The sequence below is a fragment of the Ursus americanus genome, chromosome 5 (genome assembly GCF_024610735.1).
Source record: "Ursus americanus isolate L20-20 chromosome 5, mUrsAme1.1.p, whole genome shotgun sequence".
NCBI classification, from domain to species: domain Eukaryota; kingdom Metazoa; phylum Chordata; class Mammalia; order Carnivora; family Ursidae; genus Ursus; species Ursus americanus.
This window is the reverse complement of record NC_142131.1, coordinates 56,689,384-56,710,477: the sequence shown is the minus strand read 5'-3', so window position 1 is coordinate 56,710,477 and position 21,094 is coordinate 56,689,384. Positions and strand designations below refer to the sequence as shown.

Here is a 21,094-nt window from a genome sequence, read left to right as displayed (position 1 = left end):
CAGGGAGCCTGATGTTGGGTTCCATCCCAGGACCCTGGGATCATGAGCCGAGTCCAAGGCAGACATTTAACTGTCTGAGCCACCCAGGTGCCCCCTTCCTTTTACCCTTCTTAGGGAACTAATAGAGCAGAAGGTCTAGAAAATGGGTTCCAACAGGAGAGAAGAGAAGGGAAGTCTAAGGACTTGAGATCTCTAGGAGACTTAAGGGGAGCTACCAGTCTAGATCATAGAAGGATGAAGGGTCCAGGGGAAAAAATGAGTTAATATATTGTTTATTTGTGGCATCTGGAAAATAGTATTGATAGGAGTTTAACAAACCTATTAGACTTCTGGAAATATTAGTGGTGTGTACTTAAGATTAAGCAAATGAAGACAAGTCAGTAATCAGCTTTACTTAAAGCACTGTTCAAGAAAAAAAATAGAATCATAGTACATACTTGGCTCAGGAATGAATAATATTTGTACATATAATAAACACCAGATGTTGATTTAACCAACATTTTTTATGTAAATTTATTGAGGGGAATGGGAATGGGAGTGGGGTAAAATGATATAAGAAAACTGTTCCATTTGCCACAATAGCAAATCAGCAAATGATGTCTTGGCAAATTAATAATAGCAATATAAGCATATTATTTAGCAATGCGCAAAGTAAGTATCAGAAGAGGTGGCTAAGAATTTAAATTTGTTGTCTCTGGAAACAGTATGGGAGGAGGCTTAGAAGTTGCCTAGTTTGTTATCTCTTGTAGCATCTGTCTTTTTAAACTATGTATTTTGGATTAAAATAGTCTTTAAAAAGTGATGTGTATAGATAATAAGAAGTCAGTGATTTTAGCTCTGCCTCTAAAAAAAAAAAATAAAGGTATTACTGGATTGAATTCCTCATTAGTTATTTCACTTCGTCTTTCGGCTTGCTAGCCAGCTAAACTTAGAATTCTTATTGTCTAATGCCTCCTAACCAATGGCAGCTGTCCCATCATTCTGTAAAGGGAACAGCAGTTGGTAATGCACAGTAGAGCGAAACAATTGTAATCAGATGTTAACCACATAATTACAACACCGATTCAGTACGAAGAAAAGAGACGAAAAACAGTCCCGATACGGACGTAGAGAGCCCCTCATTCCTCAGGTACATCCCTAGTTCAGGCAGGGAAGTATGACCTAGTTAACTTAAAAACAGCTTGATTTTGTTGCCGCTGAATGATGTCCGAGTCAAAGTGAGATTTTTGGAAGTAAAATTACATTGACAGATACTGAAAAGTTGTAAAAGAGATGAACTGATACAGTTAAGAGTTTAAAGAAATCATGTTTGTTTCAACTTCCTTAGGGAAGGGTAGTCAGATATTTCTATGTGATTGGTCGTTTGAGTCTTCAGAAAAACTGAATGTTTGAATAGAGTTAACCTTTTAAAAATAGGTCTCTTAAAATATTTAGGCTTTGTTGGATATATTTTCATTATGATCATGTTTAGAAAACTGATTTTGAATGGAAGACTTCTACATAGGAAATATTATTTTCACTAGGGAAAACTTGACCGAAGAGCATAAAATGTGAAATCTGAAATGTTCAAAATTGGAAACACAGAGGCTTTCTGGGCATTTTAATAGCTGACCTCAGTGTCACACTCTAATCTCAGCTCCTAGTTCAGTGTTCAGGCCAACTGTGAATATGCTTTCTTATCTCCCTCCTGGAGTCTCCCCATCTCCTTCTCTACTATCCCTGCACCTGGTACTCCCTGTTCTTTAATGTCCAGTCAGATGTAATCTTTTCCAAAGTGTTTTGTTTGATTCTTGCTAGCTGGAAGTGCTCACCTCTGTTGAACTCTCACTACATTAAATTCTCTGTGTTATGATTGTTTTTAAATATGTCTTCTTTCCTGAATAGGAGAGGTATCTTTCCTGGATTTTCTGTTTTCCAGAGCTCTTTATACAGGCCTAAATCCTTAGAGTGCTTTTGGTTTAGTTATTATGTAAATATACATTCAAGGTTCTATGAAGCAGCCCTTCCTGAAAGTAAATTGGTTTAATAAGTTTACAGTTTTACTGAATCCTTTCTATCTACCCTTGAATGTGTATGGGATATTTGCTTTAGTCTTTGCTGACAGATGACTTTTGATTTTTGTCTTTCAGTCTTACCTCCAGTATTAGTGCCTCGTCACAATGAATTCAATCCACAACACAGCCTTTTGGTTCAGTTTAGAAACCTGAGCCACAACGAGCCGCACATGCCACAAAATGCAACGTTTCCAGATTCTTTCCACCAGCCCAACAACACTCCTTTTCCCTTATCTCCAAATAGCCCTTATCCCCCTTCCCCTGCTAGCAGCACATATCCCAATTCCCCAGCAAGTTCTGGACCAGGAAGTCCATTTCAGCTCCCAGGTAAGAATTTATTTTGTTGATTTTATTGATTAATCAGCAGTTGTTTTCATATTGCTGGCCCTCCGGGTGAATTGTTACATGCTAGGAGGTAGCTATTTTTGACTCTGTGTTCTTTGGTAATTATTTGATTTCCAGAAGAGTTATGGATTTCATTTTGCCATGTACCATATGTTTTTTAAAAATGGAAGTAGCCGTATTTTTCACAGCAATAGAAAAAACAATCCTAAAATTTGAATACAACCATAAAAGACCCAAGAATAGCCAAAGCAATCTTGAGAAAGAAGAATCAAGCTAGAGGCATCACACTGCCTGATTTAAAACTATATTGCAAAACTATAGTAATGTTTTAAACAAATTTTTAAAAATTGAAGTATAATTAACTATGGTTTTAAAGATACCATAATTAAAACAGTGTGGGCTTGGCATTAAAACAGACCTGTAGGTCAGTGCAGCAGAAGAGAGAGCCCAGAAATAAAGCCACACTTTAGATAAAGAGTTAATTTATGACAGAGAAGCTTAGAATATACACTGGGAAAGGACAGTCTCTTCAATAAATGATGTTGGGAAAATTGGACAACCACATGCAAAAGAATGAAGCTGGACCGCTATCTGACACCATACACAAAAATTAAGTCAAAAGGGATTAAAGACTTGAACATAAGACCTAAAACCATAAAACTCCTAGAAGAAAACATAGGCAGCTCCTTGACATTGGTCTTGGTGCTGATTTTTTGAATTGATCCCAAAAGCAAAAGAAGCAAAAAACAAGTGGGACTACATCAAACAAGAAGTTTCTGCACAGCAAAGGAAGCCATTAATAAAAATGAAAAGGCACCCTACTGAATGGGAGAAAATATTTGAAAATCATATATCTGATGAGGAGATAATGAGCAAAATACATAAAGAATTCATACAGCTCAATAGCACAAAAACAAACATTCCAATTAAAAAGTGAGGACCTGAAAAGGCCGCCTTCCCAAGAAGACATACGCATGACCAACAGATACATGAAAAGGTGCTCTGCATCATTAATCATCAGGGAGATACAAATTGAAACCACAAATGAGTTATCTATCACCTTATACATGTTAGAGTAGCTATTATCAGAAAGACTAGAAATAACAAGCGTTGGCAAGGATGTGGAGAAGAGGGAATCCTCATGCGGTTGGTGGGAATGCAGATTGGTACAGCCACTGTGGAAAACAGTATGGAGTTTCCCAAACTGAGGGTTGATGACAGGGAAGGGCTTGGAGGTAACTGGGTGATGGACATTAAGGAGGGCACGTGATGTAGTGAGTACTGGATATTATATAAGACTGATGAATCACTGACATCTACCTCTGAAACCAATAATATATGTTGATTAATTGAATTTAAATTAAAAAAAAAAAGAAAAACCTTATGGAGTTTCCTCAAAAAATTAAAAATAGAAGTGCCACGTAATCCAGTAATTCTAGTTTTTGGTACTTATCTGAAGAAAACGAAGACACTAACTTGAAAACATCTGCCAGTCCCAGGTTCATTGCAGCATGATTTATAATAGGAAACGGAAGCAACCTAAGTGTCCATCGATGGATTAATGGATAAAGAAATTGTGGTGTATTCAGCCATAAAAAAGAATGAAATCTTGTCATTTGTAACAACATGGCTGAACTTTTAGAGTATTAAGCTGAATGAAGTAAGTCAGGGAAAGACAAATACCATATGATTTTTTTTATATGTGGAATCTAAAAAAACTCCCAAAAATCCCAGATCATAGATACTGAGAACAGTTTGGTAGTTGCCAGAGTCAAGGGATAGGAGAAATGGATGAACTGGTTTTGTTTTTTTTTTTAGTTGAAATAATTTGAATGTTCTAAAAAAACAAAACGAAACAAAAAAAGACAAGCATTTTTGGAGAGATGATCCTTTAAGAATAATGAAAAAAAAATACACTTTCTCTTTTCATCCTGTCGTCTTTCTCTCACTGCTTGATTTTTCTTGTAGCTTATATTACTGTCCAACAGATTGTCTGTATTTATATTTTGTCCTTTCCTTCTCCCTATCTTGACTATACACTCCACGAAAAAGGGAATTTTAGCCTCTTTTTTTTTTTTACTGTTACATCCCCAGTCCCTGTATCAGAGCCTGGTATACAGTAGACCCTCATTAAATATTTGTGAAATGATTGGGTAAACTTACAGAAATACATACATTTATAACCAGCTATGCAAAGTGGCTGCCACTGCAGCTTGAGAGGGAAGCCAATGGTGCTAACTTGAAAGGCTTCATAGGGAGTCCTCTATGTGTGAAAGGCAGAGTGTTCTAATAAGTTATCAAAAACCTGAAGACAAAAAGACTATGTGTTTGATGGTTATGACGTGGAGTAGGTAATCTGGAAAACTGGAAGTGTGTTTAGGTATCATTGAATCATTTATTGGCCCAAACACCTAAATTATGTACTTCCAGGCATTAAAAATAAAAGTTCTACCCCCCCAGAAAAGAAGTAGCCATATTTGACTTAAATATTTTCAAATAATTTATAATATGAAGTACCATTTATTGAGTGCCTTTTGTATAACTGGTACTGTGATGAAAGATACCGCATTAAATTTAATCTTCAGAACAACCATGTGAGATAGATAGTACTCCGATTATACTGGTGGATAAAGAAATTAATACTCGCTTCAAGAGTTGAAGTACCTTCGTGGAGTTTCCGACCTAGGTTTCTCTGACTCTAAAGACTGTGCTTTTTTATTTTTTAACTTTACTGCTGGTCACATCACTCTAGACTTTGGAAAGTTAAAAGGCACCCCAGTTATCTTTAATTAGGTAACTGATGAACTGGTTTGCCTGGAGAAAGTTCATAAGTAGATTTTATAAGGTGCCCAGATTTTGTTAGGGGCGTGTCATATATGGGTGCATCATTATGTTACTTTGTCAAGAAATAGTTGAATGCCTGCTGTTGCAGGTGGAGTCATATGTAAGTCTATTGTTTCTGGTTTCTTTACTGCATGTTGATTTTTTTTTTCCAAGAAGAATAAAGTATCAACTGTTTAACTTGCTGTTAGGTATTTGTTCCAAAACTGATTTTCATACTTTGCCCTAGATTCAGTCTGCTTACAGTTCTGTGTCAAAATAGACCTTGTACAAACCTTGGAGTGGAAGGTAGATATTATTCAGTATTTATAGTTACTGAGACAAAGAAATATAGCTGTAGCTTATGCAAAGGTTTTTAACTATGAGTGCTGGAACTCAAAAAGATTTTCTAGTTCACATTCAGATTTCCTAAGAATTACCAATCATTTAGTAGGGCATGACAGCTATTTTAGAATGTTGAAAAGAATTAGACGCCTAGCTGCTGTTCATGTTGGTACGTTTCATAGGAGTATAGTTTTTAATCTCCGGTGTTAATTAACAACATACAGTGTGTGATGATGTTGATAATTTAAAAGTATCTCTATAGAGATACACTCAAACTAGGATAATCTGTGTCCTGCGGATCGGTTTGTAGTTGTTGCAGTTTCTCCCAGCTTATGATTCTAAGCACATAAAGACAAAATTCTAGACCTTGAATTCTATTTTAGTGAATTTTAGCACTGATCTTACTATCCTGGGTTGGACCGAATACATGAGGACCTTTACCATGTTTTCACTAACTAACGGGTGTGCTGTCTTTTCTCCTTTTCTCTTGCCTCAGGTAGCATCCTACATTTTTGTTTGTCTGTAATGCTCAGTGACAAATCCTGCTGGTGATCTTAGGAGCTTTTTAATGCTTTTAGAATACATTAAAGCAGGATGAAGATATTAACTATTCTTTTGGGACTTTAACTTGTCTCATTTCTTCTTCTTAGCTGATACTCCTCCTCCTGCCTATATGCCACCAGATGATCAAATGGGTCAAGATAATTCCCAGCCAATGGATACAAGCAATAATATGATTCCTCAGATTATGCCCAGTATATCCAGCAGAGGTAAGAGAAATTCTCATCATAATTTGTTGTTGCTGCTATTTTATTTGTTTTTTAACTTCTTACCACTTCTTAAAAACAACTTTATTGAAGTATAATTCATAAACCATAACATTTATCCATTACAAGTGTATGAGTCAGTGATTTTTAGTAAATGTATAAAGTTTTGCACCGTCATCACAATCTAGTTTCAGAAACTCTCATAATCCTTTAAAAAGACACCTTGTACATATTTGCAGTCCATCCTTGGCTCCTGTCCTCCTGTCCTGTCCAGTTCCAGAGACCCTCTAATCTGTTCTCTGTGTATACAGATTTACCTTTTCTAAACATTTCATGTATGTAGAATCACGTAACGTGTCGTCTTTTGCATCTGGCTTCTTTCACTTAGCGTAATGTTTTCAAGGTTCTTTCATGTTGAAACATGTATCAGTAGTTTTTTCCTTTTTATTGCTGAACAGTTTTCCATTGTACGGATGTACCACATTTTTTTTAGCCATTCGCCAGTTCGTGGACATTTGAGTTATTTCTAGTGTTTGGCTAGTATGACCACTACTGTTAGGAACATTTGCGTATAACTCTGTGTGGGTTTTGTTTTTATTTTTCTTGGGTAAATACCTAAGAATGGAATTTGTGAGTGAATATGGTGAATTTAACTATTTAAGAAAAACTGCCAAATTTCTCCAAAGTAGCAGTGCTGTTTTATATTCTCTAACATCTGAGGGTTCCATTTTCTCCACATGCTCTTATTTATTTATTTTAAAAAGATTTTATTTATTTATTTGAGAGAGAGAGAGAGAGAGTACAAGCAGGGGGAGCAGCAGAGGAGAGGGAGAAGTGGGCTCCCTGCTTAGCCCAACGAGGAACTGACTGAGCCACCCGGGTGCCCCGTCTCCACGTGCTCTTGATACTTGTTATTATCAGTCTTTTTGAATGTACCCATTTTAGTGGGTATGAGGTAGTGTCTTATTATGGTTTTAATTTGCATTTCCATTTAATTTGCATTTAATTTTCCGTCATTTTCTTAATGAGTAATGATGAGCATTTTTTTTTTTTAAAGATTTTATTTATTCATTTGACAGAGATAGAGACAGCCAGAGAGAGAGGGAACACAAGCAGGGGGAGTGGGAGAGGAAGAAGCAGGCTTCCAGCGGCGGAGCCTGATGTGGAGCTTGATCCCATAACGCCGGGATCACGCCCTGAGCCGAAGGCAGACGCTTAATGACTGAGCCACCCAGGCGCCCCAATGATGAGCATTTTTTATGTATTTACTAGCTGTTCATATATTTAAATCTTTTGTCCATTTTTAACTGGGTTGTTTTACTATTGAATTGTAAGAGTTCTTTATATATTCTAGATAGAAGTCCTTTATTAGATGTATGATTTGCAGATCTTTTCTCTCAGTCTGGATTGTTGTTCCATTTTCTTAATGTCTTTTGAAGCACAAAAGTTTTCAGGGTTTTTTGTTTTGTTTTGTTTTGTTTTTTGTGGATTTTTTTGGTACACCTTTATTTTCTCTTCAGTAAGTTGAAATCCTTGAGGGGTACAGTATCACACGGATTCTGTGGCAAATGGCTTTAACAGGAAGGTTGCTTGGGAATTTGGCACAAACCATGCTGCTGTTTCCATGAGCACGAGTTACTTTTCCCCACATTACTCTGGTTTTGTATGGTTCGCCACCAGGAGTCACTGTATTGTTCTTTGCTTTGTACACAGAAGCACATCTCTTGCCTAGAAAAGAGTTCAGTTTCATTTCGAGCATAAACACCTTCAATTTTAAGAAGAGTTGTGTGCTCCCTCTAGTTCTGGAGACCTCACTTAGAGCCAGCAAAAATGGCGCTGGACCACAGCCTTCCAGACGTATTTGTCATTTTAGGAGTCCTGTTCCAAGCAGGCCTCTACAGGCTACAAGATGGCAGAAAGAGCTGAAAGTTTTTAATTTTGACGGAGTCTGGTTTATCACTTTTTTCTTCCCTTGTTCATGTTTTTGGTGTTGTATCTGGGAAATCTTTGTCTATCCCAAAGTCATGAAAATTTTCTCTTTCGTCTTCTAAAATTCTATAGCTTTAGCTTTTACTTTTAAGTCTGTGATTTATTTTGAGTTAAGCTCTCTGTATGGTAAAGATCTACGTTCGTCTTTGCGCCTGTAGACATTCATTTGGTTCTAGCACTATTTTGTTGAAAAGAGTATCTACCATTTCTCCATTGAATTGCCTTGGCATGTTTTTCAGAAATCAATGGAATAAATGTAAGAGTTTATTACAGGACTCTCAATTTGTTCATTGATTGGTATGTCTATACTTCATAGTCTTAAGATACTTACTAAAGCTTTATATTTGAAAACGAGAAGTGTTATTCCTCCAACTTTGTTCTTTTTCAGAATTGTTTAGCACTTCTTCATTCTTTGCATTTGCGTATCATTTTGGTATTGGTTTGTTAATTTCTGCCTCCCCAAAATCCCCTCCTTGGATTTTGATAGAGATCACGTTGAATCTCTAAATCAGTTGGGGGAGGTTTGCCATCATCTTCCAGTGCACAGGTGTGGTATGTCTTTCCATTTATTTAGATCTTCCTTTGTTCAGTATAATTTTTTTTTTTTACCTTTGCTTCTCTTTGTAGATGTATTCCTAAATGAATGGAATTTGGTTTCTTCTTAATTAAATATATTGAAATACAGTTGATTTTCATATATTAATCTTGTAACCTGCAGCCTTGCTGAATTCATTTATTAATTCTAGTAGGGATTTTTTGTGTGTGCGTGTTTATCTGGATTCCTTAGGATCTTCTAAATACAAGAACATGTCACTAACAAATAGCATTTTTTTTTCCCGCTATCCAATCTGGTTGCCTTTAAATTTTTTTTTTCTCTCTCTCATTACAGGGCATGTATCAAAAACCTATAGTTATCTTCCATGGTAAAGACTGAATTACTTTTCCCTTACAATTGGGAACAAGAGAAGGATGCCTCCTCTCACTACTTCTGTTCACCATTGTTCTGGAGGGTCTAGCCATAAACTATTAGTTCTATTCCTAGTTTGCTGAGAATTTTTACCATGAATGGATGTTGGATTTTGTCAGAAGCTTTTTCTGCATCTGTGGAGAGGATCAGATGAGGTTTTTTTCTTTTTTCTAGTTAGTAAGTTGTATTACATGAACTTATTTTCTGATGTGAAACCAGGCTTGTATTCCTGGGATATTCCCACGTGGTCTTGGGGTATAATTCTTTTTAATGTATTTCTGGATTTGATTTACTGATACATTGTTGAATATTTTTGCTTGTATATTTGTGAGGGAGGGATAGTGGTGTGTAGTTTTGTTGTGATGTCTTTATTTTAACATTGGTATCAGGGTAATAATGACCTTATGGAGTGAGTTGGCAAGTGTTCCCTCCTATTTTTGGAAGAGCTTATTTGTATTATTTCTTCTTTAAATATTCGATAGAATTTAACAGTGAAGCCGTTTGGGCTTGGACTTTTCTCTGTGGGGACATTTTTAATTACTGATTCAGTTTCCTTAGCTGGATCAGTCTATTCAGAGTCTATTTTTTCTTGAGTCAGCTTTGGTAATTTGTGTCTTGCTAGGAGTTTGTCCATTTTGTCTAAATTGTCTAATTAGCTGGCATAAAGTTTTTCATAGTATATTTTACAATATTTCTAATTTCTGTAGGGGTTAGTGGTGACGTCTTCATTCCTGGTTTTTGTATTTTGTATCTTGGTTTAGCTAAAGGATTGTAAATTTTGTTGATCTTTTGAAAGAACCAGTTTTTCTCTTTTTCATTGATTTCCAAATCCATTCGCTATTATTTTCTTTATTCTGCTTACTCTACGTTTAGTTTTCTTTTTATAGTTCCTTAAGGTGAAATCTTAGGGTATTGGTTTCAGTTGTTTCTTCTTTCTTAGCGTAGGAATTCAAGACCACTCCTTTAGCTGCATCCCATAATTTTGGTATGTTTTGTTTTCATGCTTAATTAGTTCAAAATATTTTTAAATTTCCCTTGTGATTTCTTACTTTGACCCTTGGATTATTTAGTAATACATTAATCAGTTTCCACATATTTTGGGATTTCCCCAGTTTTTTCTGTTGATTCCTAATCTCATTCCCGTGTGGGATTACAAAGCATTGAAATAACTTTGTATGATTCCAGTTCTTTTTAAAATTTATTGAGAATTGTTTGTGTTTTTGTATAGCCTGTGATCTAAGAATGGTTTTTAGATTATTAAAGAGTTGTTAAAGAAGAAAAATATGTGACAAAAATAATATGTGGCTTGTAAAACCTAAAATATTTGCATTCCAGTTGGTCATCGTATTTCATCCTTTTTATGTGTTCCTGGATTTGGTGGACAGGAAAGGTTTGCCAACTCCTGGTGCAGCAGTGGTCTGTTTTAGAGACTATTCCAGGTGCATTTGAAAAAAAAAACAAACCTTTGTATTTTGATACTGTGGAGTGTCATAAGTTCTGTGGATTTTAGTTACATCAGGTTGGTTGATAGTATTGTTCAAGTCTTGTGTATCGTTGCTTGTTTTCTTTCTAATTGTTCTGTTAGTTGTTGAGAGTGTGACATTGCAAGTTGGGTACCCCCAACTGTTATTGTTGGATCATTTATTTCTACTTTCATTCGTGTTGGTTTTTGCTTCATATGCTTTGGGGGCTCTGCTGGGAAAGTGAACAAACAACTCGATATCATTAAGTACACCCACAGTGTCTTGCAATCATCAGTCACCAGTGTCCATTTCCAGAACTTTTCATCATCTTGTATGGAACTCTCTACCCATTAAACAGTAACCCCCCCTCCCCTTAGCCCCTTGGTAACTACCATTCTAGTTTCTGTCTCTATGAATTTGCCTATCTAAGTGGAATCATACAATATTTGTCCTTTTGTGATTGGCTTTTTTCACTTAATCTTCTCAAGGTTTATTCATGTTATAGCATGTATCAGAATTTCATTTCTTTCCAAGACTAAATGTATTCTCTTGTACGCGTATACTACATTTTGTTAACCCATTTGTCAGTCGATGGACATATGGGTTGTTTCTGCCTGTTGGTAGAAGAGTGAATAATGCCATCATGCACATTGTTGTACAGGTGTTTGTTGGACTCTGCTTTTTAAATCATTTGGTATCCTATGCCTGGGAGTAGAATTGCTGGATTCTGTGGTAATTCTCTAACTTTTTGAGGAACTGCCAAACTGTTTTCCAAGGCAGCTGTACCATTTACACATTAACACAAGCAGAGCTTTTTTTTTTTTTTTTTTTAAGATTTTATGTATTTATTTGACAGAGAGAGACAGCCAGTGAGAGAGGGAACAAAAGCAGGGGGAGTGGGAGAGGAAGAAGCAGGCTCCAGCGGAGCAGGGCGCCCAATGTGGGGCTCGATCCCAGGACCCTGGGATCATGCCCTGAGCTGAAGGCAGACTGAGCCACTCAGGCGCCCCAACACTAGCAGTGCTTTAGAGTTTGATTTCTCTACATTTTTGCCAATACTTACTAATTTCCGTGTTGTTGTTGTTTTTTTTAAATAGCCACCTTAATGGATGTGAAGTGGTATCTGGTTCCAAAGTCATTGTTGGTTTTTTTTTGAGATTATGTTTATTTATTAGAGAGAGCACCAGTACGCACGCATGCACAAGGGTGGGGGGAGGGGCAGAAGGAGAGGGAGAAGCAGACTTCCCGCTGAGCAGGGAGCCTGATGTGGGGCTGATCCCCGGACCCCATGATCATGGAAGGCAGACACTTAACTGACTGAGCCATCCCCCAGGTGCTCCTAAAGTCACTTTGCTTTGAGACTTTAATCTATTTAGTCTGTAACAAGTTTAGGAGAAGTAAGGTACTGCCATTTTATACATGTCTTAAAAGAATGATGTTTACATTGCGTGCTTGTGATGATACTGAAGGAGTATTTGTCATACTTTGCTTTCCCGGGAGCCCCACATTTCTAAGAACAGTTAAATTTCAGCTCTCCCTAGTAGTCTTGTTAATGTATCAATACTGTCTTTGCTTTTTCAAGGTCTAGAATTTATCTAGGACTTTTATCATACTAATTTTCTGATAATTCATAGAACCTACCTTAATCTAGAGCAAAATGCGACTCGATATGAATCCCTGTACCTCTCCCTGCTCACTTTGCAGCCTCAGGTAGCATTTAAAATCTCTCTGCTTCTCTTTCCCCATTTTGTACATTAAACAGAAGTTTTATACAGGAATTATTGGTTGTCGATTGGATTAGACACTATGTGTAATGGCCAACGCATACCGCGTATCAGGGGATAACCAGTAAATGGTATTCTCATTCTTCTTCTGAAACTTGGGACTGGATTTACCTGCCTTGTCATCTTCCTTACCTTCTTTGTCCCGGCCGTCCAGAGATCAGAGTGCAGCTTCGTGGTGCTGTCTGTTAGGTCCTCCTTGCACTATCATTTGTTGTAGCCAAACAGCTGAGTCCCTTTAGGGAGACTTGGCACTCAAGTCTTCTCACCCTCATTGATGTCTTTTTTCACCAAAGTTTCCTCTCGTCTCAATTCTATTTTGTGTTTTTTCTGTCTCTTTTATTTTGACAGAGAGGTGACGAAAGGGACATCAGAGTTAAACTGCAGCGCCTTGAATTGCCAGTTGACAATATGTCCTACTCTTGGAGCAGAAGCAGAGCTCTTCTTTTTCTTCTTTTCTCTGAACCAAAATTGTCTTTTTAGTTTTGCTTAGCAATTTTTTCTCGACAGGCTTCTGCTCATTCTCGGCTCTGGCTTTCCCGACACTATTCTTATAACTGCTTGCAACTCATTTGTATGTGTCTTTGGTTGTGGGCCCCTCCCTGTTCCATCGTTTATATAAACTTCTTTATATTGTGAGCCCTTAGGACTTCTCTTTATGGGTCCACATTCGTTTATTTTTTCTGTTCCTCCTTATCTGAATTCTTTGCAATTGAATAATCAAAACTGAGTCTTAAAAGTTTACCAATTATTTTGTACTGCCTACCTAGGCCACATAGCCATTCTTGAGGGTTTTTTGGACATTTTTAATTTCTGCCTTTTTTGAAAGGAAACTTGAGGGTTCCTGTCTTTTCTTTCTGATTTCAGCCCCAAGAAAGATAATCTGCAAGCACTGGGTGAAAAATTTACATGTGTCCTTCCCATCCATCACGTCCATTATGAATTGTTAACTTTACAATAATAAGAGTTTGGCCGGTAGTTTATTTTGTGTATATATCTTTTTCCATAGACAGTTCTGGTGTTTAACATTAGATGTATATCACCTTTTACCCAAAGTTCATGCTCACTTAGTTGTGTTTTTTTTTTCTTTTCTTTTAGTTTTTTGTAAAACAGACTTTATTTTTTATGTGAGTTTTAGGTTCACAGCAAATAAGAGTGGAAAGTACAGAGAGTTCCCACGCACCCCCTGCCTCTTCATATGCCCAGCCTTGCCAGCTACCAAAACCCTACACTGGAGTGGTACATTTATTACAGTCTTACCTATCTTTACACATCATTATCACCCCAAATTGATGGTTTACATTAAGGTTCATTTTTGGTGTTGTACGTTTCATGGATTGTAACAAATGAATCATGACAGGTATGTACCACTATAGTACTGGTGGTATACAGAAGTATATCTACAGTATACTGTTCATTCCTCACTCCTTCGAACCTGCAACCACTGGTATTTTTACTGTCTCCGTAGTTTTACCTTTTCCAGAATTTCATCTGGTTAAAATCATACAGTATGTAGCCTTGTCAGATTGGTTTCTTTCACTTAGTAACATGCACTTAAGTTCCCTCATCCCTTTTCATGTCTTGATAGCTCATTTCTTTGTAGAGCTGAATAATATTCCATCATCTGGAATTTCCCACAATTTATCCATTCACCTGCAAAAGGACATCTTGGTTGCTTTCAAGTTTTGGCAATCACAGATAAAGCTGCTATAAACATCTGTGTGTAGGTTTTTGTGTGGACACAAGTTTTTAGCTCCTTTGTGTAAACATTGAGGAGCATGTTTATGGATTTTATGGTAAGAGTATGTTCAGTTTTGTGAGAAACCACCAAACTGTCTTTCAAAGTGGCTGTACCATTTTATGTTTCCACTAGGAGTGAATGCGAATTCTCTTGCTCCACATCCTCACCAGCTTTTGGTGTTGTCACTCTTTTGATTTTTGGCCATTCTTATGGGTGTATAGTGGTGTTTTATTGCTATCTTAATTTGCATTTACTGATGACACATGATGTGGAGCATGTTTTTATATGCTTATCTGTTATGTATATATCTTCTTTGATGCGGTGGCTGGTTATGTCTTTGACCCATTTTTTAAATTGGGTTACTTACTTTCTTGTTGGATTTTAAGCATTCTTGGTATATTTTGGATAATAGTCCTTTACCAGGTATGTCTTTTATACATACTTTCTCCCAGTCTGTGGCTTGTCCTCTTAATCTGTTGATAGTGTCTTTTGCAAGCAGAAGCTTTTAATTTTTTAATAAACTCTGCCTTATTAGTTCTTTCATGGTTCATGCCTTGTTGGTGTATCTAGAAAGTGATTACCATATTCATGGGTCATCTAGATTTTCTGCTATTTTATCCTGTAGAATTCTTACAGTTTCATGTTGTACATTTAGGTCTATAATTGACTTTGAGGTAATTTTTGTGAAGGGTGCGATGTCTGTGTGTAGATTAATTTTTTTGCATGTGCATGTCAGTTCTTGTAGTATTTGTTGAAAAGACTGTCTTTTCTCCATGCCTTTGTTCCTTCATCAGAAATTGGTTAACTGTATTTATATGGGTCATTTTCTGGGCTCTGTCTTCTGTTCCTTTGATCTGTTTGTGTATTCTTTTTGCCAGTACCATACTGTCTTGATAACTGTAGCTTTATGGGCAGTTGAATAGTGTCAGTCTTCTGATTTTGTTCTTCTGCAGTATTGTGTTGGGTATTCTGGATCTTTTGCTGCCCCAAATAAACTTTAGAATCGGTTTGTTCATATCCACAAAATGATTTGCTGGGATTTGGATTGGGATTGCGTTGATATCTGTAGATCATGTTGGGAAGAACTGACTTCTTGGCAGTATTAAGACTTCCTTTCCATTAACATAGGCTATCTCTGCATTTATTTAGTTCCTCTTTGATGTCTCTGTTTAGGGTTTTATAGTTTCTTCATATAGATCTTATACCTGTTTTGTTGGATTTTTACCTGAGTATTTCTTCTTTTGAATGCTAATATAAATGGTGATGAATTTTTAATTTCAAGTTTCACATGTTCATTCCTGATATATATAGCAAAGTGATTGACTTTTGTATATTAACCTTGCATCTTGCAACCTTGCTATAATAGTTTAATTAGTTCCAGGAGGTTTTTTTGGTCATTTTTTTCAGATTTTCTATGTAGACAGTCATGTCATTTGTGAACAAAGACAATCGTATTTCTTCCTTTCCAATTTGTGTACTTTCTATTACCCTTTCTCTTACTGTATTAGCTAGGACTTCTAGTAAAGTGTTGGAAAAGGAGTGGTGAGAACATCCTTAACTTGTTACTCATCTTGGCAGGAAATCTTCTAGTTCCTCACCATTAAGTATGAAGTTAGGTATAAGGTTCCTGTAAATGTTCTTTATCAAACTGTAGAAGTTACCCTAGCCTGCCTGAGAGTCTCACTTGGTTTTTTAGTTCATAGTTTTGTTTAGAATAATTTTACAAATACTGGTGTAGTTAAGTCTTTCAGGTTGCTGATACAGAGGCTTGTTTTACAAATTTAAACCTCGATTAGATTGTGGTAGAGAAACAATTTAAAATGTTAAAACACACCCGTTGAAAACCTTAGGGGCACGGCAAAAGCAGTTCTAAGAGGGAAGTTTATGGTAGTGTATGCCTACTTGAAGAAACAAGAAAAATCTGAAATAAACAATCTAACCTTACATCTAAAGTATCTAGTAAGAGAAGAACAAGCAAAGCTCAACTTAGTAGGAGGAAGGAAATAATAAAGATCAGAGTGAAAACAAACGAAATAGAGATTTTTAAAAGACAATAGAAAAGATCATTAAAACCAAAAGTTGGTTCTTTGAAAAGATCAGCAAAATTGACAAACCCTTGGACTCATGAAGAAAAAAAAAAAAGAAGAGGCCCAAATAAATGAAGTCAGAAATGAGAGAGAAGTGACAGCTAAAACCACAGAAATACAAAGGAATATGAGACTACTATGGAAAATGGTATGCCAACAAATTGGACAACCTAGAAGAAATGGCTAAATTCCTAGAAACATGTAAATGACATGTTTCTAAAACTAAATCAGGAGGAAGTAGAAAATCTGAACAGACTGATTACTAGTAATGAAGTTGAATCAGTAATCAAAAAATTTCCCCAACAAAGAAAAGCTCAGGGCTAGATAGCTTCAGAGGTGAATTCTATCAAACATTTAAGAAGAGGTAATACCTATTTTTCTCAAACTATTGTAAAAATAGAAGAGGAAGGAAAGCTTCCAGATTAATGCTACAAGGCCAGCCTTTCCCTTACACCAAAACCAGACCAAGACACCACAAAAAAAGAAACCTGTGGGCCAATATCCCTGATGAACTTAGATGCACAAATCCTAAACAAAATATTAACAAATCGAACAGTAAATTAAAAGGATCATTCACCACAATCAAGTGGGCTTTATTCCACGGGTGCAAGGGTGTTTTAGCATCTGTAAACCAACCAGTGTGATATATTACCTTAGTAACATACGAAGGATAAAAACCATAGAATCGTCTCAGTAGATGCAGAAGCATTTGACGAAAATCATTATCTATTTATGATAAAAACTGAACAAAGTGGATTTGGAGGAAACATACCTCAATATAGTAAAGACCATATATGACAAACCTACAAGTAACATCATACTCAGTGGTGAAAAGCTGAAAGTTTTTTCTTTTAAGATTAGGAGCAAGAGGGGCACCTGGGTGGCTCAGTAGCATCTGCCTTCGGCTCAGGGCGTGATCCCAGGGTCCTGGAATCGAGCCCTGCGTCGGGCTCCCTGCTCTGCTGGGAGCCTGCTTCTTCCTCTCCCACTCCCCCTGCTTGTGTTCCCTCTCTTGCTGGCTGTCTCTCTCTCTGTCAAATAAATAAAATCTTAAAAAAAAAAAGATTAGGAACAAGATAAGGATGTCCACTCTTGCCCCTTTCTTGCATTCTACATAGTACTGAAAGTTCTAACTGCAGCAATCAGACAAGAAAAAGAAATAAAAGGCACCCAGATTGGAAAGGAAGAAGTAAAATTTTCATTATTTGCAAATTACATGATAAAATCCTGAAGACTCCACCAGAAAAACTACTAGAACTAAAAAATGAAATCAGTAAAGTTGTAAGATCAACTTTAGATCAGTTGACTAGGATAGAGAGCCCAAAAATAAGCTCACACTTATATGGTCAGTTAATGTGCGACAAGGGAGGGAAGCATATACAATGGGAAAAGACGGTCTTTTCAGTAAATGGTGCTGGGAAAACTGGGCAGCTACATGTGAAAAATGAAACCGGACCACTTTCTTATACCATACGCCAAAATAAACTCAAAATAGACTAAGGACCTAAATGTGAGACCTGAAACCATAAAACTTCTCAAAAAACATAGGGCAGTGATCACTTGGACATCAGCCTTAGCAACGTATTTATGGGGTATGGCTCCTCAAGCAAGGAAAACAAAGGCAAAAGTTAACTGTTAGGACTACACCAAAATAAAAAGCTTTGTAACAGTTAAGGAAACCTTCAGCAAAAGGAAAAAGCAGTCTGCTGGATGTGAGAAGATATTTGTAAATGGTATCTCTGATAAAGGGTAGTATCCAAAATAAATGAAGAACTAACACAACACCAAAAAAACCCCAAACCAAACAATTTGATTAGAAAAATGGGCAGAGAACCTGAATAGGCATTTTTCCGAAGAAGGCATACAGTTGGCCAACAGACGCATGGGAAGGCCTTCAGCATCACTCATCATCAGGGAAATGCAAATCAAATCACAGCGAGATGCCACCTCACACAAGTCTGAATGGCTAGTATCAAAGGACACATAACAAGTGTTGACATGGACATGGAGAAAAGAGAATCCTCGTGCACGGTTTGTGGAAGTACATATTGGTACAGCCACTGTGGAAAATAGTGTGCAGATTCTTAGAAAATTGAAAATAGAAATACCATGTTATCCAGTAATTCAACTGCTGGGTATTTACCCAGAGAAAACGAAAACACTAATTTTTTTTTTTCTAAAACACTAATTTGAAAAGATATATGCACTCCTGTGTTTGTTGTAGCATTATTTACAGTAGCCAAGATATGGGAGTAACTGAAGTGTCCATCGATAGATAAGTGGATAAAGGAGATATATGCGCAATGGGATATTATTCAGCTGTAAAAATGAATGAGGGCTTGCCATTTTGCAACAAGATGGATGGACCTAGAGGGTATTATGCTAAATGAAATAAATCGCACAAAGACAAGTGCCATATGATTTCACACATATGTGGAATCTAAAAAACCAAGCAAATGACCAAATAAAAAACTAGAAACACGGAGAACAAACTGGTGGTTGCTGAAGGGAGTAGGTGTATGAAACAGAAGAGGATTAAAAGGTACAGAATTCCAGTTACATATTAAATAAGTTATGGAGATGAAAAGTACAGCATAGAGAATAATGTAATAATATAATAATGTATAGTGTTGTTTGGTGACCGATGGGAACTACATTTATCATGTTGAGCACTGAGTACTGTATAGGAGTATCTAGTTTTTGTGTTGTACAACCTGAAATCATTATGGTATTGCATGTCAACTCTACTTCAATAATAAAAAGTTTAAAAGAAAAATAAAAAAATAAAATAAATGTGATATTGCCTATCCTTGTATTTCGGTAAGTTTTAAAGTCATCATATTCAAGACATTACTGATTTTTTTTTTTTTTAAAGATACAGACTCAAAGCCAGGGAGGACAGTGAGACTTAAGTGAAATATCTGAAAATATTTTTCATGGAGTGCTTGGGTTGGCTTAAAGGGAAACACATAAAGAATCTGAGGTTTCTAATTCACTCATTAATCGTTTTTTCTGTCTGGTTTGTTTATAGACGTTCAGCCTGTTGCCTATGAAGAGCCCAAACATTGGTGTTCAATTGTCTACTATGAATTAAACAATCGTGTTGGGGAGGCTTTTCATGCATCTTCTACTAGCGTGTTAGTAGATGGATTCACAGACCCTTCGAATAACAAAAGTAGATTCTGCTTGGGGTTGTTGTCAAATGTTAATCGTAATTCAACAATTGAAAACACTAGGCGACATATCGGAAAAGGTAATTTTGTCATTTCCCTGCATTCAGTTGAAATCAGTCATTTATTGTGCTCGCTGTGTACCGTGAGTTGTGTAAGGTTCTGGAGAATACCATGAGCCTGAGGCGTGGGCTGTGCACTCAAGTTGCAGGTGCTTGAGAATGTATTAAGTCAAGACCTAATCAGTCCTCTTTCCTTTATCCTGCTTAGTTTTTTCTTCATTGTACTTAGGATCTGAAGTCATACTATTTCTGTATTTATTTTTTGAGTGCCTTCTTGACTAGAATATAAACTTGACAGAAATTTGCTTTGTTCACAGCATTATTTTCAGCAGCTAGAACAGTGCCTGGCTCATAGTAAATACACAACAAATATTTGTGGAATATATGAATGCTGGTGAAGGATTAGAATTTTTTAATTATGGTATTTTGAGTTGAGGTGTCTTGTAAGAATTTCTGTTATGTTGGAAGAGCTGGGTTACAGGTAAGAAGTCCAGTTTGAATGATAACAAGTCTCCAGTGGCTTCACCACCACCCCTTCTGCCTTTTAAATTCAGGTAACTAGGTTTTATTTATATTTCATCCCGCAAGACAGTTGCCACAACAAACGAGGAACTTTTCCCACCTCAGTGAAATGTCTGAGTCTCATGCATCAAGTGGTCAGGAAGGAAACCTATCCCAGGTAGAGTATATTGCCTGTCTTGTAAGTTTAGTTTTCGCCACTTGCTCTGTTTTGCTTCTTGGACTTGAGAAAGTCTTAGTCCAAGTTAGAACAAAAGGTACACTTACACCTTTTACCTACAAAAGGTAAACTATACTTGTACCTACAAAAGATACAATTATAATTGTAATGTGATTTCTTATAGAAGAGATTCAGCAAAATACTATGGCCAAAAATAAGTCGAAAAGAAAGTTTCTGTTCTTTTTTGACTCTCTTGCCAACTTGGCATTGATTTTGTAGGTGAAATGCCTCACTTCTGTGTATTGGTTTTCCCACTACACTGATTAAGAGAAATCTACCTGGTGAATTCTTAAATTCTGGAATCTGTTTTCCCATTTTTCCTAGTATCCAGTTCTACGATCCCTTCCTCCATGGGTCATTTTATTTGCTCAGAAACAAAACATGGTTTTCGTATCATAGCCTAATATAAGTCTTTGACTCACATGTGTATGAGGTATGAGTGTACAAGAATGGTCTTTTTAGCACTGTTTGTGGTGGTGAAAAGTTGGAAGTAAGTTCCGCTTTAGCTATAGAATTTGAAGTTTTAATATTGAAACTGTATTTACCAGAACCATTCTTTTCAAGGGAAGTAAAATAAACCTGCCATTTAAAGTCTCTTCCTGTGACCTGAAATTACATAAGTGACTTAGGGTCTTTTTTAATGCTCCTGTACTCTCCATTAGTAAAAAAGAGTGCAGAGCATTTTGCCAATTGACTGTGATAGTTAAACTAACTTAGCACCAAGTGTTCCTTTGAAAGGACTCATCATAGGTGCTTTTTTGTCT

General features: G+C 36.6%; 1 protein-coding gene and 1 pseudogene across 3 annotated transcripts in view; one reads left to right on the top strand and one right to left on the bottom strand.

Moving 5' to 3' along the window:
- The window catches only part of SMAD5 (SMAD family member 5), a 54,193-nt gene that overhangs the window by 25,946 nt on the left and 7,153 nt on the right, over nucleotides 1–21,094 (top strand). For all 3 annotated transcript variants that reach the window (XM_045794636.2, XM_045794637.2, XM_045794639.2), the window contains 3 exons: nucleotides 2,130–2,381; nucleotides 6,215–6,334; nucleotides 19,391–19,612. In XM_045794636.2, the coding sequence (XP_045650592.2) occupies nucleotides 2,130–2,381; nucleotides 6,215–6,334; nucleotides 19,391–19,612 (594 nt within the window). The remainder of the gene's footprint in view (nucleotides 1–2,129; nucleotides 2,382–6,214; nucleotides 6,335–19,390; nucleotides 19,613–21,094) is intronic.
- Nucleotides 7,848–8,199, bottom strand: LOC123790504 (large ribosomal subunit protein eL33 pseudogene; annotated as a pseudogene).